General features: G+C 37.1%; 1 protein-coding gene across 2 annotated transcripts in view; it reads left to right on the forward strand.

The window, feature by feature from the left end:
• LOC122798288 (myelin basic protein) overlaps positions 1 to 27834 on the forward strand; it is an 809205-nt gene that overhangs the window by 754350 nt on the left and 27021 nt on the right. For both annotated transcript variants that reach the window (XM_044067101.1, XM_044067102.1), the window contains one exon: positions 6847 to 6972. In XM_044067101.1, coding sequence (XP_043923036.1) covers positions 6847 to 6972 — 126 coding nt within the window. The remainder of the gene's footprint in view (positions 1 to 6846; positions 6973 to 27834) is intronic.

Below are 27834 nucleotides of genomic sequence, written 5' to 3' on the forward strand. Positions count from 1 at the left end.
TTTAATAAGATCAACTCCCTGTCTGTTTTACATATAATATGATTACCTGTATGCACTCTTCTTGTAATTCACTTTTTTAAACATTTTGATTCTTGCTGTCAAAAATGGGGTTTCTTTAAACACTTCAGCTGATAGAGTGATCAAAGTGCTTTTCTATCCATTTCAGCTTTGAAATAACCTGGTAATTTATTTTGGGGTACTAGTAGAACATTCCACGCTCAGTTACCAATAGTCAAGATCAAGGACTCATTGGAACCATTTGATCTTCTATAAGTGTCTAAAATTAAAAATCCACTCCTTTTTGACACATTTTTTAGATATTCTTGCATAGGTATTATCTCCTTTAATTATTTCAGTCTATCTTGACAGACAGCAAACTTTAGGGATTCACAATCACAGGAAACAAATGGATTGATTATCAAAAGGAGCATGTTTGAGAGAGGAGTGAAAATGGGGTTTCTCCTGTTAGATTAAAAATGCTGCTAAGCGAGTTCATCTTGACAGGGTAGTAACAGCTGATAGCATTGTCGTTTTATGAGTTAGTTATGAAACACTGTCAACATTTATTTCTGTGGAAAAAAAAACAAAAACATATGGTATCTGTCTTCTAGATGTTTCCTACTGCAGGAGGTTAGCCATTTTAATATGGAGGGAAGGGCTTCTGCGTGCAGTTCCTGTAAACAGAGAGCAGAGTTCTGATATTAGGGCAGAAACTGGTGAGTGAGCTTATGATGATGTCCCAAAAAATAGATGATAGAAGAAGACAAGCACCAGTGAGTTAAAATTCATAACAGCAAATTTAAGAAAAAGGGGAGAAGATGACTGAGAAAACACCTGTTAAGATTAGGACAGAGAATGAATCACAGAAAACAAAAGATGTTGAAATCATAATGGTCAATTATTTTTTTATCAGTAAAGATGACCTGACTGAGTCAGTACTAAAAGTGCATATAATTGAAACAGTGAAAATGAGTATGCATACATTTTATTAAGATGCAAGAAAACACAGATGAATCAAGAAAAGGAAGACACCACCAAACTGTAAATGACTGGGGTCTTTAATGACAAACAAAACACAAGACATGGTCCAGTTAGCATAGGGATTCAAGGCTATGAAATAAAAAACATTTTGTGTATCTCTAGGAAAATATAAAAAAGTCAGGTAAAATTGAGAGAAAAAGAGATAAACCATAAAGGGCAAGAGCAGGCAGTTTGAAGTTTTTTACAATTACTATCGATTTTCATTAGACATGATGACAGATCAGTACCAACACAAAAAATAAAATGAGATGGTAAAGGAATCAGTCCACTAAGCAATTATTCCTTTTTATTATTGATTACATTAATTTTATTAAGACTGAAAATGTAGCACCTTTAAACAAAGATCTTTTCCACAGAAGTCTTACATGTAAAGATGCAACATATACAGGAAACCAGTTACATGCTATTTTGCTGTAAAATGTACTCTGGCATAAATGCAAAACCTTCTATTGCATTAGTTTTTTTATTAAACCACATTGTAATCTAATAATCTTTATATGTTTATCTTACAATTGACTTTTCATTAAACAAACATGAACTAAAATGGTTCACATTTTGAAATTCAGCAGAATATTTTAAGCATGAAAGATTAAAAGAGATTGCTGTGCACATTTCTTAGACTGAATCAATTTATGCATGTGAATAATTCATACATTTTTAAGTAAGCTGGCATTTTACCAGAACTGAATTCTAGCAATGATATCAAAGCCATTGCAGAGTTCTCATACCTTTTGAATATTTTAGATCAAAGAAATAGTAGCTTTCAAAAGAATGCAATTATTTAGGACATGTCAAAATGCACATTTTATTTTACTATAAACTGAATTAATCTCTTTAATTTAGGGAAAGAGAATGAGGTTATTTTTCCTGCCATGATAAAATAGTGTAAAACATTGTTTAGAACCCCTAACATACTCTTTTGTCATGTAATTTGGGGGACATGTTTCATTTCAGTCATTACAACTTTCACACTAGAACTTGAGTTGGAGATATTCTGCTTAAGTTTGTAATAAAATCCACATAGTCCAGTTGAATATCCCTAAACACTAAAATAAACAAAGTTGTTGTTTGTCTTTTCGGCTTTTCCCGGTTAGGGGTCACCACACTGGAACTCCAGTCTGCTGATGATTGGCAGTAGATTTTTTTATGGTGCCGAGTTGCAAGCCCGACACCTAACCTTCAGCGAAGGCACACCCATTCACACATGTCTTTGGGAGGCCACTTGACCAATAAACAAAGTAAAGAAAAGAAAAAAATATTAGGTTTACAGTTGTTGATGGATATTGTGCACCATACATAAGTAATGGTTAGATGAAAGAATTAACAAGTTTTTGTCTAGCAAATGCTGAACTATATTCCAGTATTCTTCAATATTGCAATTATTTCATTAAGTGTAAGTAACTTTATATTTAATATATTTTGCAGCATTACACTGGACTCCATGGGTATTTTTAAATAGGGCAGAAAAAGAATCAGCCTTGGTTCCTCTCAAAAACAGTGCTGCTAAATTTTATAAATTCTTAATTATGTTGTTGCTGCTGTTGTTGTTATTACTGTTTAGTCATTAAATCAAGTTCGGCACTTCAGGGATTTTAGCATGCCAGGCCTATCTGTTTTTGTTTCTATTTATTTATTTATTTATTTATACATTTGCTAACTCAGTATGTACACGGGCCTAAAGACCCTTTTCAGATGAGACCCAGACAAAAGTTTGAAAAAGAAGTTAGATATATGTCACAGTACAATAGATAGACATGCGTGAACGGGCGTACCTTCGTTGAAGGTTGTGTGTCAGGGCTGGCAACTCGGCACGTAAAAATCAACTGCCAATCATTAGTGGACCGGTGTTCCGCTGTGGCGACCCCTAACCAGGAAAAGCCGAAAGACACAACAACAACAACAATAGATACATACAAAAATATACACTGATACATGTTACAACTCAATAAGCATAAATAACCTAGTAAAATAATAATGTTGTGGAAAAGAGTTATTAACAAATGTCAAATACTGATACAAGGAAAGATTAAATAGCAGTTATAGTGCAGGCAGTTATTAGAGTCAAATACATTCTAAGAGAGAAGAAATGAAAGTAGGGAAGGTATAACAAATGGTTCAGGTGAGACAGATGATAAGGAAAAGTAATGCAAGTTATGTTAATAGTAATTCAACAAAGGCAGGTGAGATGTTGGGTGGTGTGGCATGCATGATGATTGCTAGAAATTGTATACAAATTAAATGTTATCACCTCCTGTGGCTTTGTTATCCGCACACCTTTTGTTATATGGAGCACCACAGGTTTCAGTTTTAGGCTCATTATTGTTCACAATTTGTATGCTACCACTGGGTGATCTTATCAGGAAGAGAGGATAGGCACATCATAGTTATGTAGATGACACCCAAATCTACCTTTCATTTCCTTAGAATGATATATCATGTCTGTATTTCCTTGTCGAGTATCTCAAAGATATGCATTTATGGCTGCCCAGTAATCGGTTGAAACTAAACAGTTCCAAAACAGAGGCTATGGCAGATCATGTTACCATAAATGACTTCTGTCTTCCCTCCCTTCCAAATTTTACTTTTTTTTATCCAGGGAATAAGCTTGAGTTTGTTAAAAGAGTGTGTAATCCTGGTGTTGCTATGGATCATAGGTTGAGTCTATGGTACCACGTGTCATCATTGTTAAATTTTCATTCTTCCATTTACAAAACATATCGAAGATAAAACACTTCTTTTTTCAAGCAGATCTTTCTTCAGTAGTTCATGACTTGGTCTCTTCATGTTTGGATCATTGTAGTTCTCTTTACCGAGGACTTTCCAGCTCAGCTTGACCATTTACAGCTGGTGCAGACATCTGCAATGTGGGTATTACTGATAATACATCATGTTGCCAGCATATTACTCCTGTTCTGCGTGGTCTGCATTGGCCACTAGTTCATTTCAGGATTATATATGAATTCCTGGTGAACATCACGTACCTGTCATCTGCTCAACATACATAAATACAAACACAACTTTACTAAAATGAATAAATATAATTCCATTGAAGATATATAATGAAAATGTGCATATTTTAGGATCTGAAAGCACACTTTACTGCAAAAAGAATTATAACAAAGACCCTTTTGTAATTTGTATTTACTCACTGAGCCACAGGTAGATATAGTTTATAGGTTTATAGTTAAGTACTAGGATAGCTACCCTTGTGGGCCATTTTAAGCCTAGCGGATTTCTCTTCCAAAGGTGAGATTCAAACCCTGTGTCATGTGTTGGTAAGGTTAGGTTAACATCTTAATCTTCCTATAAAGGAAATGAAATAATTTTGACTGGAATTATTTCCCCACAAGGGTAGCACCAACCAGCCCTCTATTATTGATGCTTAATAGTTAATTTAAAGACAAGAGTGTTATCAGGGAGAAGAAACAGAGTTACCAAGCTACAGAAGGCGCGCATGCACACACACACACACACACACACACACACACACACACACACACACACACACACACACACACACACACACATACACACACACTCCCACATGTGCGCACAGTGAAAGAAAAATAAGATAAAAGGATAGACTTCCCTTCATATATGTCAGGCCTTTGTCTCTTCATCAAGTTTTTCTTTTACTAGGTAGCTAAGGTGTGAACTAGACTGAGGCAGTAAACTTGGCTTGTGGCAGCAACTTGCACTGTTGAGGAGGAAGTTAATGTGGTACAAAACGTCAAAGAGGTGCTTTTCTGCATAAACGAACAGCTAAATATTCTGTGACCACAGCTGAAAGGATAGCAAGTAAATCTGGCCGTGTCAAAAGAGCTGAGGAGGAGTAAGTTATAAATGAGAACTGTATCCACATAAGAATAAACAACACCATGAGAAAGAAAATAACAGCATAATGTAAACCTATGCAGATTTGGGGGGGTAAAAGGAATGGCAAACCCTTTTTGTTCAAAACAGATTTTTGATGTCCAAAACTACTACTTCTACCAAACCAACAAACCCAAAGACAGATGAAAGTGTATATGTGCATGCAACAAAAGCACAGGGGTAATTAACAAAGGTAAAGGAAAGGAATTACAAAACTAAAAGCAATGGAGGAGTAAAGGGTATGTGGTAAACCAGTAATCACTGAAGAAGAAAAACACACAGGCCACTGCTGTTCCAAGAGCTGTCAATTGTATTTAGTGCTTTCATATTAATCATAGCCAGACTTCTTCAGAATGATACAAAGCATTTCACCCATAGTACATTTTATTAATGACCCCAACCTCATGATTCAATCATGTGAGCCATAAAAATACACCTACATTTTTAATAATGTTACTATATTTCTAAACAAAAAATAAAAAATAAATCATTTACAATCCACAGAAATACATTTACAGTACATTACATCAACACTTTTGCTGCCCACATCTGAAGGTCGCTTTAAATGAAATTGTATCATTTAAACCAAGTTCAGCAGATGTGTTGCACATAACCTAGCAAAATAACTCTTTGTATTTAATCTTTGTTTCTCAATTACATCCCTCGGGGTGGGGGTCTCCTACACAAAAAAAAAAAAAAAAAAAAAAAAATCAGATTTGTGGAAATGTTTACAAGTCATTGCATGTTTGTACAAAGCATTTCTCTCACCTTTTGGTTTTCATATTACAACCGTGTTTGTATACCATTTTTGTCTCAGCTCCCTTTCAGTTTTCCCAATATCAAAACTTTCACATAACAAACAATTTGATATATACACCAACCTCCTAGTTTATAATCACCCTTATATGGGGTTACTTTACGGTATTGATTAAAAGGGAAGGAATACTTCTATTTATAGTCCAGGATTTATGTTTGATGGAGAAATGAGACAAGTGAAGATGCTACTTCTTTGGGTACTAATTACCCGTCTATGTATTTCCTTACTGCCTTTTCATTTATATGTATAAGCTTTAGTACCTAGATGTTTGTTTTGATTTTCAGCACAGCTCAAAGGCAGCCTTAGAACAGAACGGTATTGTATGGTGGCCACAGTTAGAAGAGTATAATTATGTTGCAATTATAGTTTTACCATTTGCTTTTTTGAAATTACTGCTGCTACATCTCTATCAGAAGACACACACAGCGGTTTGGTTTTATGGATTGCACTTTTGTCTAACTTAATTTTTATTCTTTTTATACCATTACTGTCCACCTGTAGAGAAGCATATGTGCTGATATCTTGTGTCTGTTTTAAGGAATTTCTCAGTAAAACTTATTTTTCTGTGTAAAGCATAGGTGTTGAAATGGCATATGAAAATAACCATTTACAGACGTGTTACTTGTTATGTGTTGAATGCCCTAGAATAACCCCTTGTTAATTGTTTTCTAAACATATTCCTAGACTTTAGACTTCCTTCTGACTATATTGCACAATTAAAACCTTTCCACCTCAAAGGAAAGGGAGGATGAGTTGATGCGGTAAAATTAGAACTTTCAAAAGGTACTCTATAAAAGAAATGAAAATGTTGTCAAAATCTGTACAGTTAGAGATATTTTTTTCTTATATGTTTGCCATTTGAAACACAAACTGTTGACAGGAAGAAAGCTCTTCTTACTGGATCCAGAGTAAATACTAGTTTGAAAATGCCATGTAAATACAAAATGGGATTTGAATTTTAAAGAATCATAGCAGCAGGTCATTATTTTGTGACCAAAGGACAGGTCAAACAGCAGGCTCTCATTGAAAAAGAACTGAGTAGTTCTTGCTTCAAAAGCATAAATCTGCTTATTATGCATTCAGTAACACAAACATGATGTTTTAAACTTCTTTAGGGAGCTGAAGGACAAAAGCCAGCTCATGGATCAGGTGTGAGATCAGCAGAACACAAGTCACCCCACAAGAGCCACAAGGATGCACAACGGGAGGGTCAGGGCACCCTTTCCAAAATCTTTAAGATGGTAAGACAGTAAAGCTTTAGATGCATTCAGAAATCAAGCTGTTCTTATGTGTAAAGGCATGTCATATATTTTTCTATCAGGGTAGTAAGGGTAATGTACTTGTCACTCAGACAGTGTAATGCAGCTTCTGAACTAATTTCATTTTAGTAACTATTTAATGTACTATTTCATTTCTTATGTGCTTCTCGTGGAACTTACTTCTTCTTTTTGTAGTACGATTGTTTAGATTTTACAGTTTTCTGATTGCTGTGGCTTCCCTCTTATGTGAAAACAGGGTGGGTGACCTGTACTCCGAAATACCTGCAAGGGCATTCTAAGCCTGTGAATATGATATCATCTCTACCTCATCCAATCCAGCATGTGTCATTTATTTTATTTTTTATTTTCAGTTGTTAACTTAGTGAGTTGGTTGGCAGGCAGATTCTTTTCAGTAACAACCTGTACACTGTTAAAGAATACACACACACAATACAGCATGACAATCATTAAACCTTAAAACCAAGAACAATTACTGAGCACATACAAAAAAGAACTGTGAGTAAGAAACCTATGAATGAAGAGAGTATAAGTCAAGTAATTTAGTTAAATTACTTATTTTACAGTGTATTTTAATATAAAATAATCCGCAGTTAAAATAATATTTTTGTTTGAATTTCAGTTTTAATTCATTGTACTTTTATCATTATTTGGAGAAATAAACATTTTGTAAGCTTTGTGTGAGAAAGCACAATGTAAGTTTGGCAAGGCTGAATATTTTTCTGAAATGTTTCTGTTTACTTCACTTAACATGGTATACTGAGCTCTAGTTCTGCAGAGGTCCATAACAAACAGTGATGTTGCATAACTTGTTTACACTTACAACAATCACTTTTTCTAATGGATGTTGCAAATGGAAGCTTTGAATTTGAAGGAATATTATATCAAAGGTTGTTACCAGTGTGAGCTAAAATATTTACAATTATTGTTACAAGGAATAAAGAAAGGCATGCAGTTTAATGAATGATTATAGCTTTGACAGTCATTTATATGTTGGTACCAGATTTTGTTGTATTTATTTAAGGGATTACAGTACTATGGGCCTGATTCCAAATACTTACTCTCAGAGGTGTAAGAGACCTACTCTGGTATATGTTTACCCTGATGCCGAAAGGCTTGTTCTCAATATAAGTGACTTACCTTGGTGTAAGGGCTATGTTTAAATAGGCTTACACCAGGAGGGGTGGCAGATTCCAGAAGACTTGTTCTCAACGGAAGTCACGCACTCTGAGAGGAAGTCTTAGAGAAAGTGATTTATTCTGGGAGCAAATCTTTTTATATCTGGCCCTATGTCTGGAGTATCAAAGGTTTTGCAGGCAGAATTGCACAATTAATTCATTTCTCTATTTATATATTTCACTTATTTAACTGAGTAAGAGTAAGTAGGCTAGGTCAATTACCCTTTTCAGCTATACCCTAAGCTAGGATGGCAGCAACAATTTCATGACAAAGTATTACGCATATATTTTTTATTTATTTATTTTATTTATCATTTTGTTGACCGGGAAAGTCCGACTAGGTTCCACAGAGCCTGTTTTCAGCGGAGGCCCGGGGAGAAAAGCTCCAGATGCATGTCTTTGGAATGGAATATAAAGAGTGTTCACAATTTAAACTTTGATGTGTACTTATTAAACAATAATTAAAATGTTATATGCTTTAGTATGCAGTGTGAAAGTGCCGAAAAAACGAATGCCACAATGTCAAACCTTACAACAGTGAATGCAATACAACATTCGCTCTTGTAAGGTTTGACATTGTGATGCAGATTGCACTATAGTGGGGATCAGGAAATATACCCTTTCCCTCACTATAGTGCGATCCCGGAGTTTGTATGTTTAAGTAGTGGGGGGGCTTGCCCCCCTCCAAACACGTTTTTACTGTGCAAGTCACAGTTATACTGTTCCCAGAAGTGTGGTGAATGTTCTAATTATGTCGAATTCAAACATTCACCACTTTGGAGTTCGACTTTGTGTTTAGCATTGTAAATTTCGCTTTTTTGTTTCGAATTAGTAGCAATTCACCGTTGTTTAATTCGGTGAAATAACAGTAAACCATTGTTCAATTGCTGCTTATGTGGTGCTAGGGAGACTATTGCCCAGACAGGTACATTTATATTTTTCTGTGAGGGGCTTATTTAGTGAATGTTAGATAATATCTGGTAGTTCATAAGGTGCAGAGCCACAGATAAGTAGAACATCTGGAATCAGTAGTTTAAGAAATGGTGAAGTTAAAGTCATGAATTTAAATTTCCATTCACAAATGAATGACTTTCATCATGCTGTTGTTGAATGCTGAAGAGTAAAGATACATTTCCAGTGTGAGCTAGTGGATGGCCTGTGCACTAAGGATGAGGGAGGTAACAGGATTTAATTCCACAGGGGGAACTAATGCAAAGATAAAGAGAAAACACTACACTGTCTTTCTGTATAGTTTAAAAAATTCAGACCGTTATTGTTTGGGAAGGGGGTGCAGCAGTGCAACTGTAGTTTTGCTATTGGGGGGTGAGCACACAATTATCTATGTTAAGTTTATGTGTTTTCTAAATGCTAAGTCTCAGTACTTTGAATCAGAGGTCAGGAAAGACACAGTCTGATATTCTTCATAATACATACATTCTGCACCTACAACTTTCAAATTATGAGATCCACATTATTGTGTAACTAACTTTATTACACACTTGGAATTTACATTTTCAGAACAGAATATATAAAATGCAAAAACCGGAAAACATTGTGTATGAGCAGTGATCTATATACAGGCTATGGCTTATGAAACATTGATATACGATACACCGCATGATTCCAAGTAAATCCCACAGTAATGTGCACCCAACTCAGGTTACCGCTGTAGTACATACCCACAGGGTAGGCTGCAGTACTCCTGGAATAACATGCAGTATTCATTGTGGTAACAATTGTAGAGGAATATTGCGTGCCATCTAAATATCAGCTGTACTACTGCAGTTCTCAAAATACTTGTAGTGGAAACCGTATTACTATACTGATGCACTTCTGTAATAACAAACATGACAGGTCTTGGCAAGATCTGCAGTGGTGAGTAACCTCGGGGTACCTTTTTGGCATCCTGCAAATCAGTGCTTTTGATTTGTAAAGTGACACAGTAATGCTGCACTGTTACACCTCCGAGTATTACAATGCCCTTTTGATGTAAAATTGCACCATATCGTGACAAAAATAATGCAACTTCACTGGGGGCATTACTGCATTGTGAACCGAATATGACATGGCTTTGTAATAACATAAATGTCCTTCACCTTATCTGCACAAATATTGCATGATGTTTTACTCAGGGAATTCAGTGGAGATCGTGCATCATAATGATCTCTACTTCAGTCCTTGTGATACCTGCAGGAGAACTTTATTACTGTTCTGAATTGCCTCTGTTCCTTACTGTTAATGTCAGCTCCATCTAAATACATTATACAGTGGTTTGGAAATACTATATTGTTTTGCTGACATGTTGCAGTTTAGGTTAGGCCACCACTTCAAACTGTTCTCATTTTTCCGGGGAAGTTCATTTTTAGTTATGCTGCATGAAACTTGCAGAGACGGTACTCGCAAAACTGATGATGTATCATCAGGGTGCTTGCACCACTGCAGGTGTATAGCATACCTACAACATAGTATACTAACTCGGCAAAGTTTGTGCTCAAACACTGTAGTATTTAGCTACAAATAGAGATATATTAGTTTTTTTTTCCCCTGTGTACTAGACATTTTTTTCAGAGGAATAAGTTACGCCTCTTTGATTTACATTTGTTTTATTAGATGGATGAGCGCTTTCATCTAAGACTTTTTCTAATCCAAAGTTTGATATATATTACAATAGAAAAGCTCAACTATATTGCCTATACAGCACTGTATGGCGGTGGAGTAAATCTACTCATAGCAACAGCAAGTTTGCACCAAGGCACTTGAAATGTAAGTACCACTCCCAGAACACATGCTGTGGTATCCATGTATGAACTTCACGACATATCTTCCCCACATTTTATCAGTCTCAGACAAAGTATCCACATCACCAAGCCTGGGCCTGTGCACTCCTTCTCCTGCAAAGGTAGGAGCTACCATCAGTAGCCTGGATAGCAACAGCTGACCACTGTTTTCAGTGCTCAATATGACGTCTCTTGCACAACACCTGAGCAGCAGAACTGGCCAGCTGACATCATCTGCCCTCCCCTCAGGATAATCAGCACCCATCTTCTCCTTGCCTTTCCGTCAGTCAGCCAAGCTGCTAATTGAATCTGGGTTGTACTCAGGGCTTTATCCCTCTATGCCACTGGAAATGTATTTGGGATGAAGAGAAGTTTTTAATGTCACATATCTCATTACATATGTGCAAAACAAGCTGGTCAAAGAAACTGAGGTCTTTCGGGTATGAGGTAATTATTCATAGCATTGTCTAGGCTATATAAGACTGTTTTATATCTAGTTTATTTTTATGTTTTGGATAGTAATTTGTAAGGAAGAGTTGAAAAGTTAATAGTCAAATGTTTCTATTTCTTGATAAAACTGCCAATCTCCTTCCTAATCATTTCAAAATGCTGCAAATTGATCAACAAACATTATTTATGAAAAACAGTAGTTTGTTGCTGCAAATGGCATGATTTTACTACAGTCAATATTTTCCTTTTGAAAAAATGTCATAACAGATATTTGGTACATTGCATCTCACTCAAGAAAAGAGAATGGAAAGCAATTCCTTTACTGTACCCTTTAGCACTTTATCCCAAATGCAAAAAAATGTAAAGAAATTGCTTATAAACCTGAAAAATTCCAAACAATAAAAGGCTCCTTAAATGATTTAGTTTAAAATATACATTTTACTTTTGTTTTTTACAAAAGCAAGTTCATTAGGGTGCATATACCCTTCCTAAATATGGAGCCTTGATTTGTTCTGTATTGGAAGCTTGTATGTTCAAAAGCAGCGTGGTGGTGATTTCATAGCTGAAAGGAGAAGCAGTTGCTCTTATGGGAGGAACTACTTGATAACCATATTGAATGTGGAGGTATTGGGTTCAATCCTCAGACAAGGGACAGCATTTTCCTTTCCAATTCAGTTGTGAATACAGTACCAGGTTAATGGATTGTACTGCACCTGATCTTATATCTTAAAAATCACCTTCACGGTGGTTTCTTAGTTAAAAGGAGAAAGAATTACTCGTGGAAGAGACCGGGTATCTAATTGTCCAATAAATCCTTGTTGGTCTCCGGAGATAACACAAAATAAATTAACAATCACTGCTAAAAAAACTGAGATTATGATTTTAGCTTTACCCCAAAATGTTATCAAATCAAACACAGATTACACTTATTGATCCCCTATTACGAATATGTAACAGGCTTTATGAGCACACATACTTACGTCTTCTTATGGACCAAACCATGTCATTTAAAGATCACACAGACAGAACAGTTTGTAAAGTCCTGTAAAATTTAAAATTTATTTACTAAATATCCAATTTGCTGTCTACTAAAAAAAAAGCATTAACCAAAAATGACAGCATGGCCTGTCCATTGTCTATCTAAACTCCTCAGTAAGCAACACTCTACTTCAAACTACTATAACAAAATATGTTAATTAATCTTTTTAGCAAAACATTGGACCCATCATGGCTACTTTTATAAAAGTCATATTAGGTTCTCATTATACATTTCTATTCCATTTAATTAATCAGCACTTGCCCCACACTGTCCACAAAGCTTTCAATGAGAACCTCCTCCTGTAAGTTAGAACAAGCAGCAACAATGTTCTAATCCTGAAAAAAAAATCAGTAACTATTAAGGAAAAACATTTTATAGATAGGGACCAACCTGCTGGATCAGTCTTCCTGAGGATGTAGGGAAGTAAAACAACTACAAACACTGCAAACCTTCCAAATTAAATTCCCAGTTTCATCTCACAGAATACAAAATCTAGTTGTCTCAGAGACTTTGGATACATAAAAGAAAATTGTATCTAATTTTATATCATTTACAAGGTTGGCTGTCCTAAGAAGCCCTCAGTGGATATATGTTATATATCATAACTGCAACATGTACATTGCTTTATACTGCTATTGTAAATAATCTGCTTTTGTGTAATTCCTTTTTATGACTCCCTACAGAGTAAAGGTCATGGATAGAAATGACTCTGCAGTATACCTCTCAATGTCTTTAAGCAAGAAATCTGCAAATCATAAATAATGGTGGGACAAAGGCCCAAAAATAGGGACAATTTTTAAATATTGCTCTTACATAGATAGAAAGTTGATAGAATAACACATTTTGCTTTAGCATGAATTTTCTGAAGGGTATGAAGTCTGAAACTCAAATGTCTGTCATTATTTTCTGACTTCAACTCTCAATGGCTTGCCAATGATTTTCCAGAAAACTGCAATTTTATGGGAAACAGGCCAGAAATATCAGGCAAAAATCTGAACATTCTGCAAAAATCGGTAAAGTTGAGAGGTATGCCCTGTAGCCAATCCATCTACCTGCTTAACAAATAAGTAAAATAAATAAAAATAAAGCAATCCATAAAGTATGATTCTAAGACTTTTCAACCACAAAGTAAATCCATTATTATATATATTTTAAAGAAATCTACCATATTTTACTGAGATTTGCAATAACACACTGCTCTCTATATATTTTCAATAGGTTTGTAGGTTTCTATCATCTAAGCCAATGATAAATGTTGTTTTATATATAGTTGAGTTACCCATACCTGACCAGAGACTTCCCTTTGGTGGATTTGATTCCAGTGGCATATTGAGGCACTGACCTACTTTTTTGATAGAATCCACATTCGTTTTCTCGCATCTCTCTCAAGGGGTGACTTCCAAGGTATCTAGAAAAAAAGAGTAAGATGAATAAAGGGTATTACAGAGTATCACATGCCCACCTCTGCCAACAAAGTATCACATGTCCGTCTCTGCCCACTTATCACCATACAGCTTACTCTAGCTGAAGGCACACTTATGTAATCAGGTGTTGTCAAAGCTGTCTCTTCAACACATACCCAAAAACCCACAACTGCAGCCTTTCTGTAGTAATCGTTCTTAAATGTAGCTATTTGTTCAAAAGAACATGGAGTTACACCATCCTTCCTTACAACAGGATTTTTTTTCCCTCTTTTTCTTCTTAATTCATCTATGTGGAGAATATAGCTCCCTCTTTGACCTAGGATTCAGCACAATCCCATGCTTTCCACAGCTATACTCCTTGCTATACCAGTGATGTTGCATCAGTAAGATTCTCCTCAGGACAGGAAATATTGCCCTACATAGTATTATGATGGTCCTATGTAGCCCCCAGTGCAGATCAGATGTTATAGGACCCTCCACTGGGAGGTGGTCAGTGCTCCTATTACCCCAATCAGTCAGGAGATTCTTTGTCTATCTTACATAAAGCAAGCATGTAGAGGTTGTGCGTCAGCTACACTAGACATGAATTTCATCACTCTAACTCCCTCAGAAATGGTGTGTGTGTGTGTGTGTGTGTGTGTGTGTGTGTGTGTGTGTGTGTGTGTGTGTGTGTGCATGTGTGTGCGTGTGTGTGTGTGTGTGTGTGTGTGTGTGTGTGTGTGTGTGTGTGTGTGCGTGTGCGTGTGCGTGTGCGTGTGTGTGTGTGTACTGAGTTCATTATATAGTGGGGGCTGCCACTATGCCAAACATACACCTATGCATCACACAGTACAAAAAGGGAACAATGATGTTTGCTATGAAAAGTCCTAGTTAGGTGCATAAAGTTGATCCTGCCCTCTGTCAAGTGGCAGTATCAGTAGATGTCTACCAAAGGGGGGGGGTGACATACCCATACTGCACCAACATGCAGCTTTGTATGTACCAGTAGATGCCCAGCAAGGGAAGGGGGTGACATAGCCATACTGCACCAGCATGCAGCTTCGTATGTACCAGTAGCTGCCCACCAAGGTGGGGGGGGGTGGTGACATACCCATGCTCCACCAGCATGCAGCTTTGTATGTACCAATAGCTGCCTACCAAGAGGGTGATATACCCATACTGCACCAACATGCAGCTTTGTATGTGCCAGTAGATACCCACCAAGGGCGGGTGACTTACCCATACTGCACCAACATGCAGCTTCATATGTACCAGTAGATACCCACCAAGGGGGGGTAACATACCCATGCTGCACTAACATTCAGCTTCATATGTACCAGCAGATACCCACAAAGGGGGGGGGGTGACATACCCATACTGAACCAGCATGCAGCATCGTATGTACCAATAACTGCCCACCAAGAGGGTGATATACCCATACTGCACCAACATGCAGCTTCGTATGTACCTGTAGATGCCCTCCAAGGGGGGTGACATACCCATACTGAACCAACATGCAGCTTTGTATACCCTAGAAACTGGCAAGTTGTCTCTGAATGGCTGCTAAAAGTTAAAAAGGTTTAGAGCTAAAAAAAAAAAAAAAAAACAAATTACAGGAATAATTTTGACTGTACAAATACAATTTTAAAATACTGACATGGACATCAGACAAAAATAGCAGCTGTGGCTTTGGCTTTTGCTAAATGAAAATAGAACTTCACCACATACTGCTGAAGTGCCAACAATCCTGTTACACTGAATGATAATCTTATCATGTCTGGATAAAACGCACGGGCACATCACACAGGCAAATGGCCTTACTCATTTGACAGTACAAACTCTTCTGTATAAGCCAGGCTGTGTTAAAATGTAACAATAATTCACAATTCCACTGAACATGTGTAAATGTCTATACGTTTGGTAAATCAATATATGTTAGATAAAATGGAAATGAATTAAGGCTAAGGATATCAGCGCAGTGGCAATTGTTTGTGCCTCATGGTAGAAGCAATCTGGCAGTCTTTGGTACCGCTCTAACTTTATATAACTGCAACTGTGTTGCATTAGCCAATTAGTTTTATATTCAGATCAAGTAACCATGATTTAACGGAATTAGGAATGACTCATTCAATGCTGAGGGCACATATTTAAGCAAATACCGATTAGTGAAGGTTTATAATCCTCCTATGTGATAATCTACACTAATTATATGTTTTTAGCAAGATAAATGTTTTTCTAAAATTTAATCAGTAGTCTTTGAAATTAAGTGTTGAGCAATTCAGATAGGCTAGTATTTATGTAAGCCCTAATGAAAACATATCATTAGTCAAATTTCCAGTTATTTCTTTTGGTTAATTGCAAACATATTTAGCCCGGTGATCTATTTCTGTACTTCACTTTATGTGTAATAGTCATTTTTTTTCTGAAGTAAATGTAGTGCTTTCTGGTCTGCTTGGCATAATTGCAATTTTATCAAATTTGAAGGAAATTACCATTTATATAAATTTACAAATAACCTTTTCCTGCCTGATTTAGAGATGTGAATCATGATGCTTGTATATTTCTTCAAAAAAGTATAAGTTACAATGTATAGCTGCCAAAGCTTGTATATACTGAAAAATATCTATAATGCTTTAATAACAATGTTTGACAAAAATGTTTTGAGGTGGTCCTAAATTATTTATCTATTGGTTTGTTTATTTATTTAATTATTTATCATTTGTTAAAATAAAATAAAATAAAATAAAATAAATAAATAAATAAATAAATTGTTGCCAGAATTCAACTAAGCAGTTATAACCTACTTGCAGTTAAGGCCATAGGAGAAAAGTTCCAAACTTTTAAAACAAACAGTCTTAACCAAGTTAACAATATGATAGTAATATAGTAATACAAAATATTAACAACAGAAGTAAGCAATAAACAGCAATTCCAATATTCTACGTCATTTTTAGGATTAGTACACCATTAGTTGAAATATTTTGTTAGGATATGTTAAATCATATCATATGAATATCCATGCTAGAAACAGCATAACATTATCTTTGTCAGTAAAAGCTCTATAGCAGGGATTGATAGACATGTTACGCAGTACACAGAGTTACTACTTTAGGAAACGTTCAAAAAAAAGTCTGAATGACATCCCTAAAAGACAGTATATCAGAGCTTGATCTAGCTTATGTTACATGGCTTGAAGGTGCCTGCCTGTAGTGTACAAAAGATATGTGAATGAGCAGAAGCACCTGCATAGTGCATGGAATGTTATTCATGGTTGCCTATCCTGTGTCAAGACTATGAGGTAACACAGTGCTGCCATACAGCCATAGCCATCTGTTAAAGGGCACCATGACACCTACTAGAGACACAGTAAGCTGTACATCTTCCACTGTTGGTAAAAGCTTATCACCAACTGCAAGGTATCCTCAAAAACACAAAGTCCAAAATGAACACACTCACACACATCTGGGTCTGTGCAGTTTGTCGCCAGACATATATACACACATTTGTACACATATAAAAGCCACAGAAGAAAAACACATCATAAGTAGAAAAATATTCCTGTAAACTAAAAACACTGTTGCTCATTCGTTCCATGATTTGCAACAACAAGCAATGGCAGGTTGTTCTTTCTACAAAAAAGGTTAGTAGGGCCTTGACATGTGGTAACACAATGATGTTACACACAAGTAATGCCCACTATGAAGTGCAGATGGTGCTTACTGTGCAAAAGTGGCAATAAGCTGCATATAGAATCAAATTTGTATGGCCTAACATGCATATTAGGGACCATAGAGTGGTACAGCATCCACTATATACTGTACCAAAGACAAACTCTGCTGAGCATACCCAGATACCCCCTCACATATGTGTAAGTACAGGCCTCAGGTGCTGCATTGCTCATAGCCCAATAATCAAGTAAGCATGTAATAACCTTAAGCATATGTTTCAATGCTGCACTTCCCGCACTAGTGCCATTTCTTTTCACTGTACTTTTTGCACTACTGTCAGTCATACCACTAAGTACAGACTATTCCCTATGGGCACCCTGCATTTATATAAACAACTTTGGAAAACTGCCACAGCACCATGGAAATGTAAAGCAAATAGCCTGCTCTTGCTGTGTGCCCTAAATGTTTTTTAGAATTAACCAGAGTGCAAGCAAAATGCAGTGTGTACTGACTGTGCTAGTGTGCACATCTCTATACATATTTCAGATTCAACAGATCCTAATAAAATGCACCCCCACAGACACACTCACACATGCAGATGTGTGTGTGTAAGTACATTCATTTTCCTGAGGCTTCGTTTATAATCAACCCCTCCACAAAAACAGACACTGCAGTACTAAGTTAGGTATCCAGGCTGCCAAACTGTGAACCCACAAAACATCAGCTGGTGCATTGCATCGGACAGTCTTCTGTGTACTCAGCTTGTTCAACATGCTACCTATTTCCCAAAGCTATGCACATATTGTGTATTCTCATAAGTATGACTCTGTGACTGTTACTCCAGTATCTCATTCCAGTCAGGAGCTGCCATGCATCTCATATGCTCAAGGACCATGCCTGTGAATCCCTGTCTTGCCTTTAGTGACACATAAGTCAGATATGTCATAGATGAGATGCTATAGAGTACGGTATACATGAAGAACAGTAGCAATGAAGTAACAAAGTAATGCACAAAAGTATTAGAGAAAAGAGCAGCAAAGAGTATGCGGCAGAGTATTAGTACAGACTGCCAGAGGTCAAACATGTTAAGAACACAGTGGAATGAGATTTTTGATTAGGTGAAGGTTGCAGTGATTATTAAACTATGGACACACAGCACAGTAAACAGTCATATAGTTTTGTTATGGGGAAATGTTTCTCCAACAGATATGCTCATAGCAGTGTAGTAATGTATGTTGAGGTTCCTATCACAAGAATGAATGCTTAAAATAGCGAACACTCTTCTGTTGAACTGAAAACAACAAAAGCTGACAATGTTGAAGGCACAAACAGTGATTTTTTTTTCCCCAGGGGAAAAAAATCACAGGGCCGTTCTCGGGACTTTGCTGTTTTTTTCCACTGTGGCGAGATCTCAGAGTTGGTATATTTAAGTTGGGGGGTGTGGGGGGCAAAGCCCCCCACTTTATTTTGTTTGTACATTTTATTTATTTATTTTTTTGGATCAGTGAATTTTTTCCAGGGAAAAAATTCACTGATCTGTGCGTTCGACATTGTTAGCTTTCGTGTTTTTCTGTTTGACAGAAGAGCATTCGCTATTTTAAGCGTTTGCTCTTCTGATATAGATCTATGTTGCCAGGCAATGTTCTGTGTAATAGATTTAGCTATGGTTACAGGTAGTGCACAGAGTGACTACAGTATAAAACTTTCATTGTATTTGAGATGTTCTTCTATCTGATGGTGAGGCAGATGGGAATGGCATAACACATCAGTCCAGCTGAATAATTGTATTTCAGTGGTGATGTAGTTGCACTCTGAACATTCTAGTTGAATCACAGTTCTCAACAGTTTACCTCCAGAACCTAGTGCAAAGCCAACAATAATTAGGGAAGTCAAGGACACATTTTAAATACTGATATTATTAACGTAGATGTTTGTAGAATAATGATAGTCTGTTATTTTAGTGATTGCTATTATTTTCAGTATTTATTGACTGTAATCCATTACCTTTTCTCAAAAATATACAATTATATGAAAAGGAGAGCAAATTGTTGTGACAAATCAGGGACAGGTGAGCAGTATGGACTGAAACTAAAGGAAAGATGCCAGGTGACAAATCAGGGACAGGTGAGCAGTATGGACTGAAACTAAAGGAAAGATGCCAGGTGACAAATCAGGGACAGGTGAGCAGTATGGACTGAAACTAAAGGAAAGATGCCAGGTGACAAATCAGGGACAGGTGAGCAGTATGGACTGAAACTAAAGGAAAGATGTCAGGTAGTAAGTCCCACGTATAAGCAACAGCAGTTACATCACTGCACTCTTTAATAAGTCCTTGGGATGTTGAGAAGTAGCCCACTCTGGTAATCTGCTCTATTTTGTTACACAGTACTCATTTAGAAATCTTTTTTGCATTCATACCCATTGTTACTACTTTTTTGGGGATCATATTCATTTTGCTCCTTGTATTTAGAACACAAACTGCAGGAAATTGTAGATTCAGAGACATTTAGACACGTGAAAGACATGTTAACTAAGCTAAGCAAGGATTCATAAAGTATGCTTTACAACTTGCCATTTGCCATTCTGAGGTTCAAAAATGATACATCTTAGCAAAGCTCTAATTTATAGTTAATTAATTAGTGAGGCATGCTGTGATAAGCTGTAAGGCAGCTGTTGGGCCATGCTTGATGTGTTATCACCTCCGTAACTTTATGCTGGGTTACAGTTACAAGAAGATTCTAGCATATGCCTGGGTCTCTTTATTGTTACTGATTTCAATAAAAAAATCAGAGGATGAAACTTAACTCTAGCTGCACAAAGTACCTATGGTGAACACAGGGTGGTGTTTACCAAGCATTTTATGCGTAGAACAGTAGCAGTTACCTGAAATCTCAGTGGAAAGTGTTCAACTATTGAGGTTATTCAATTCAAATATCTTGCATGTTTTGTTATCCAAACCTCGCACTGGGCAATTAGCAAGCAGATCGTGTTTACATATTTCACTTGGCTGCAACTACCTCATTGCATGTTCATAGGTTCATAGGTGTGTACTAGGCTAATCGCGCTGGAGCCTTTACAAGCCTAACCCATAAGATTACCCTGGCATCGTGTCACCTGACCTTAGTTCCTAGTGCCTCTATCGAGTAGAGTCACTGGAGTGATCCTCGGGGTGAATTTTCTATTATAGGTTCATAGGAAAAGTAATTTGCGCTGCCAAGTCTCGAACCCAGGATGCTGTGCACTACAATCACAGCAACATACTGCTATATCATTTGTAAATACATGTTTGAAATTGTGCCTCCTCACTTTTTCAACAGAAACCAGTCATACTGGCTTCACTATGTATTTGTGACAGATTTTAATACTATGAATCTACCTCCACAAACCACCATGTATGTATTTTCATTTCTTCATCTGTTCCTCATGTGATATCCGCGGTGGTGCAGCGATAGCATTTTTGCCTCACAGCAAGAGGTTCTCCCGTTTGATTCTTGGCTGAAGTGCGGGGAGTACCTTCTGTGTGGAGTCTGCATGTCCTCCCCACGGTTGGGTGGGCGTTCAAAAGACATGCGTAAATGGGCGTGCCTTCGTTGAAGGTTGAACGTCAAGCTGGCACCTTGGCGTTCATAAAAATCTACTGCCAATCATTAGCAGACCGGAGTTCCGCTGTGGTGACCTCTAACTGGGAAAATCCGAAAGACAACCATCTGTTCCTCATGTGATATGGGGTTGTATGCTCTGAATTAGTTTCATTATTCATATCTGAGCTATCAGAACTACCCCCTGTTTTTGATATCTTTTCAAAGAAATGTCCTTCAAAACTAAATTCTGTTCAGTGGATGTTTCCTACCAACTGTTTCCGTAGTGACATCAGTGTACCACCTACTTGTAATGTTCCTTCCAAAACGGCCTGGTACACAAGCTGCAAGTGTTATTTTGTTGCACAGCTTTTTTATTTGTTTTTCTCAGTCTGTTAAAGGTAACAGTTCTACTGATCACCAAGGCCCATCTTTCATCAGCTACCTCACCCAAAAGATAGCTACGCTATCATAATTCAGACATACCCACCGCGTGTGTGTGTGTGTGTGTTTGTGTGTGTGTGTGTGTGTGTGTGTGTGTGTGTGTGTGTGTGTGTACTGTCGTAGAAGTGTTTGATTCTGCTTGCACATAAGTGCAGTAACATCACTTATGAGGGTCTAGTTCCAGGGCAAAATACTACAAAAGAACATTTGCCTGAATATGACACATTCATCAAAATACATAAACAGATTTGTAATTAATATTACTAAAGTCTAGAAATTCAGAACATAAGCCTGGAAAGATAGTACAGTACCCATACATTCACAGTATCATAGAATGGGCACAATTGCACTTACTTCAACACTGGTGAACGTTTAGATGAATCGCCATTTTCCAAAAATCATATAGAAATACTTTATAACTTATGGACTACACGATTGCATTAGAAATTAAAACTGTGTTTTTCTTCTCACACTTCCAGTTGATTCCTTACTTCTATAGACAGCTGTCTACACTTTGGAGTTCTGAAGAAGTCCAATTACATTATAGTGGACAAAAGCCCTTAACTTTTATAGTGGACAAAAGCCCTTAACTTGTATTTTTGTTTACTAAAAGTTTTGTGTGCTCTCTATCCTGTTACACCACAGTTTTATTGTTTTTTTGTCTTTGTGGTATTCAAATGCTTTTTTCTTGGTCATATTGTAAAAAAAAAAAAAAACGGATGACCCTCACCCTCCCGTACTTTTATTTAACAGACACCCTCAAACATGGGAGCACAGAAAAAAAAAACACAGATGTACACAATAAGGCTGTTTTTCATGTAAGAAGGCCACTATACAAAGATCACAAGCCAACATGTTCTCATTAAAGAAAGCAATTATATACTGAACCATTGTCAAATATTTTAAGTAAGTGACCATACAGAGTAATACAGTCTAATATCAAATATTTGAACAACTGTGAAGTTCGTTGAATGAAGAATTTAAAGTTTGGGACAGACGTGTATACTGGGTTTTGAGGCTCCCTTCCCTCTTTTTCTGTGTCACTTAATGTGCTGTGAATTACTGACAACATTCACTGGGCTCTGCAGTCTCACTGAGCTCACTGCAGTCTAACCCCATGACACTGCAAACATTCCAGCAACGCCCTCTGGAATAACATGCAGTGAGAGGAACAGAGCATAGTAAGCAGATCCACACATTTCAAGTACTGCTGAGGAGTAGGAAGGCCGCCATTTTTTAAAAATTTTTTATATTCGTATGCAGCTGCTATAATTACTGCAACCCTGTGGATTGACTAGCTAAGAAAAAGCTGATAGATTAAGCTAACATTGGTAGTCTACTTCTATGCATAAATGGTGCCTTTGCCACCTCACTTTAGTTTTGTAGCATATCAGTAAAAAAAGTGTGATGGAGTTTCTTTCTTACTTCCGTTTACCATAAACAATAAAATGCAAAGGTAGCATGCACTAAAAGGTGCTACACTGCTGTTCGCAGGCAGTCATAATTTTTCCTTTTAGTGATGCTCCAAAGGTGATATTTTTTTACTAGCCATTCTGTGGTTCTTTCATCAGTGTTTCTTGGATTTGCTTTTGTATCGTGGCATAGAGGGCTACAGCCCTGACTGCAACCCAATGACATGTGATTAATTAGAGGTCCCAGCACTGGAATATCTGACTGGACTGGGCAAAACTAGAAGAAGCTGATCCCCCTTACTTCTTTCTGAGTGGCATGCAAAATTGCATGCATAAATAAATACATCCACCCCAGGGTGATTGACATGGGCACCTGCATTGAGGTGTGCCTCCTCCCACATACACACATCCCCTAATAACTATCATCACCAGCTTGAGATTGCAAAGCCCACATTCCCTGTTCCTATAGTTGTTATGAACATTCAAGCCCCTGCTTTCACAAGAGCAATTAGCTGTCCAAAATCACTGCCTCCTCCTTGATGGCTTTGTAGGTTTAAGCCATTCACTGGCTGTTTTAACAATTAAGTATGTCTGCTTTACTTTTGCCATTTGTATAAATAAACATATGGTGGGCAGTATGGTGGCTCAGTGGTTAAGATTTCAGCCTCACATATCTTGAGTTTAGTCCTGACTGTGAAGTTTGCATGTTTTCCTTGTGTCGTTGTGTGTTTTCCCTCAGGATTGATGTTCCTTCAATCTCCCTAAAACAACCTGGTAGTTGGTCTGTTCTAATACATTTTACTCTTGTTCTGGTAGCCCAGGTAGTAGCTAAAATTGTCTTTGAGAGAGAGAGTACTTCATTTACCTGATTAGCTTTGAATTGGTTCTGAGTTACACTGCATGCTTTTGAAGCTTCAGACTCACCCCAAAATGTAAATCATTCATAAATCATTGCTTGACCCTTCAAGTTGGACACTCACTACAAGTTCTCCGTACACTCATTGAGTGGCTCTTTTTAATTAACAATACTGTGTCTAAATAATTTTCTTTTAACATTTATTTAACGTAAAACATAGCTTTCATACTTCAAGGTATTCATAAGCCAAAGAAAGTATATAGTCCAACACTTTTCAGTGTTAAAGTCCAAGGTGAATGCATACCTTTCAACCAATTAGCATAATTCTAGACAAAAAAATCAATGGCAATGTGCCCCAAAATCAAGAACGAATTTTAAATATTGGTCTTATAAACTTAGAAAGTTGTTAAAATGATGGGTTTTGTATTAGCATGCATTTTCTGAAGGACGTGAAGTCTGAAACTCATTGGTCTGTCATTATTGACTTCATTGATTTGCCAGAAAAACATAAATTTTATGAAGAACAGGCAAAAATAATATGAGGCTAAACTCTGGACATTCAGGGAAATGCTGGGCAGTTGAGAGGTCTGGGTAAATGACAACTAATGCAGTGTTAGTTTCTTGGAAAAATGCTTTCCTTCTGAAATTACATTGCATTTTACTAAGGGCAGTATTTGGCTATTATACCAAAGTCTGCTCCGCCATCTAGTGGCAAGTTTATATGCAGCATGTAAAAACTGAAAACTCATTGTCTGTCAACATTATTGCATGTAAATAGTGAATACACAGTGTGTAACAGAAACATAAATGCACCAGTGTGGATCTGTAATTCTTTCTTTCTTTGTGTATAGCTGAATATCTTATGTTGAGTCAAAATTCTTGTATGCCCCAACTATGGGTACTACTTGCATTACCAAAAATAAGAAAATACAGCACAGAATATTCATTCAGGTAATACAGTTAATGTACTATCCACCAAGGTGCACTTTCGTTTAATATGTAAAATGGCATGTCTACTCTGAATATACTTTTATGTAGGACAGAATGAGATGCAGTAGCACAAGGGACTTATTTTCTGCCTGTCTCTGTCAATGGGACTGTCTATCTGTCTCATCAAGGACTCTTTTCAGCTGTGCCTAAGACAAGGTTACATAAACAAGAGTTTATATATTGCAAGTCAAATTACAATAAAACACATATTTCTAGCATATTTAATACTCTGAGCAAGTCACTTAACGAGACAGCGATCTGAGGTAATGGAGAAATTGGGCTAGACTTCTCAATGGTCTCCTGGACCACATGTCTATTAACAACCTGTAAACCTAATAAAAGTTCATCAAATAAAAATAGTACAGACATCTTAGCATAGTAAAACTTTAAACATGTCATATAATAACAGTAGGTGCAGTGGTGTTTTGAGGGGTTAATAAGGCTTTTTAACTACTATACTAGATTTAGTACAATGCTGGCAGGAGATATTGAAAACAGAAGTTGAATAAGTATTTTTTTTAAATAAGGCTGCAATATTCTATGCTGTCAGGAAGAGGATGCGGCAGTCTAATGAAGATGGTGCAACAGGACAATGCTTATGATTTCAAAGCATTTCCAACAGACAGTTCTGTCAGGTGATTGGTAAAAATAGATATGAAAGCAGCCTGGGTTGGAAGGTTTCTTTTGATAAATTACTAGAGGTATTCTTTTTCCCCCCTCACATGATCTGGGTCTATATTATATTAGCAAACACACTAAATTGCGAATGCTGTATAATCGACCCACAATACCTGAAAATCCAAAATGTCGAACACACGGATCAGCGATTTTTTTTCCCAGGGGAAAAAATTCACTGATCTGTAAAAAAAAAAAAAAAAAAATCCAAACACAAAATAAATTGGGGAGTTTTGCTCCCCATGCCCCCCTGATGTGGGGAGCTGTGCCCCCCATACTTAAATATACTAACTCTGAGATCGCACCACAGTGGAGGAAATGGCAAAGTCCCAAAAATGGCCCAGTGCTTTCAGCATTTTGCGTAATCACGCTTGACAAAACAGCGTTCACAAATTTAAGTGTTTGCTTAAATAATAGGAACCCCATGATCCAGCCTAATAGCTTGTAACTAATGATCCACCTGTTCGTAGAATGAGGGGTGAGAGCTGTGTCCATTTTTTCTTCTCCCAGAGAAAGAGCCTGTTAGTCCATTTATTCTCCAGCTGGGGCAGGAGCCCTGTCAGGCATCTGATACATTTGGAGACAGCAGACACAGGTGGAGGTGAGGATTTTCATGACCTTGTCACACATATATCCCGCTTAGTCCCAGCCTCTCTACAGTGGCTAGTGACTGGTGCCTGTGCTGTTGCTTAGGAGAGAGGTGTGCTTCTGTATGGTGAACCTTCTGGATTATGTGTAGTATGTAGCCACTAGAATGCAATCCCTGCTCATTCTGTAGCTCTGCAGTTCGACAGCTGGTGTCAGCAATGCAGTGGGGCAAACCACCTCCCTCTCCCGGAGATGGGTGAGCCAACATAAACTTTTCACTCCCAGCAACCCCAGTCTTCCAGCAAAACAAGCTGCTAATCGAACTTGGGTCATCTGTGACAAAGTCAGACATTATTCCTCTGCTTTAATACTGCAGTTCTCTGTGGGTAAAAATTCCATTTTAACTTCTGTACCTTTAATTTACATACCTTTTCCATAAAAGGATATAAGATACATCTTGATAGGTAAGGTATACATCACTTAACAGGTCTGCTTTAGATAGAGATTCCTTTCTCTAGAAGTAAGAAAACCTCAGGGTTTGCTTGCTACTGCCCAATGGAGTCTATATTTTTTGTTGTAAAATTTCAGTAACATTCTAACTACAAAACATACTTTAGCCATCCAATAAATCTTAACTACTGAATGGGACCTCACTGCAAGTCTCATATATTACAGTATGTTCTGTGTTAATACATGTGAATACTTGTAGCAGTGCATGTCTTTATACGAACCACTATGTTCTGGGTTAACACATGTGAATCCTTGTAGCTGTGCATGTCTTTATACGGACCAGTCCAGTAAATTGTTTACCTACAGCTGTGTATACCTTAGCATGGCATTTGTCGCCTAGATGTAAATGTGATTCAGAAGCATATCGAGTCATAACTTATTTATGGAGCTGTGCCGGCCACACATTTTAGATATGTGCATTCCAGTTGTTCAGTTCTGAAATGTCAGAATTTTTAGGCATTTATCAGCTTTAATTTCAAGTACAGGTTTTAAATATCCCTTACTTTGGATTGCTGTGGGTAATGCAGTGAGATAGGAGAGCACTCTAGTACAAGATTTGACACAATTCCTGGCCAGCTAATAATATACTACCCTTCACAAAGTACTTTTCTTCTCTATGTTGCGCATGAAAAAATACGTTGGTTACTTCACGCCACTGTCAGCTTTGCTTTTCCATTTTACATCTACAAAGGTACAGTGCTGTTAATAATATCAAAACCAGTGACGATTTTAATGAAGCTTGATGTTGGGTGACACATTGATCTTATTACATGCAATAACAAAACCATTGATTTTATCACATGCAGTAACAATGCCAATATATTATCATTTCAGAGTAGGCAATAGTTGCAAACTAGTGAAAAACAAATTGAAAACACGACAACTTCCTTGACATTAGTCACTGGTGGCTTGAATCATGCAGAGCTTGTGACAAAAGGTAAAGTAAGGACATGGTTTTCATCAGAAATGAAAGAGCAGACAATGTTCTCTAGGACTTTGTTCCAGACAATAGGAGATTTAAAATGTAATGAATTTTTCCCCTTTGTAGAGGAGACTGCATTAAAAGGAGTAGGGAGAGTTTTGCAAATGAACTCACAACTGCCCTCATTTTGTTGCCCACTCTGCAAAAACATAGAAGATAGCAATTTAATGCTGAGCAACAGAGCTTTCATCTTCAGCAGCCACGTTTTGCCTGCTGTTACAGCTCTGTAAGTCGAGTGACTCATACCTATTTGTGCCTGAGCCATGATGTGGGGTG

The sequence above is a fragment of the Protopterus annectens genome, chromosome 3.part1 (genome assembly GCF_019279795.1).
Source record: "Protopterus annectens isolate FY-2018-M chromosome 3.part1, PAN1.0, whole genome shotgun sequence".
NCBI classification, from domain to species: domain Eukaryota; kingdom Metazoa; phylum Chordata; order Ceratodontiformes; family Protopteridae; genus Protopterus; species Protopterus annectens.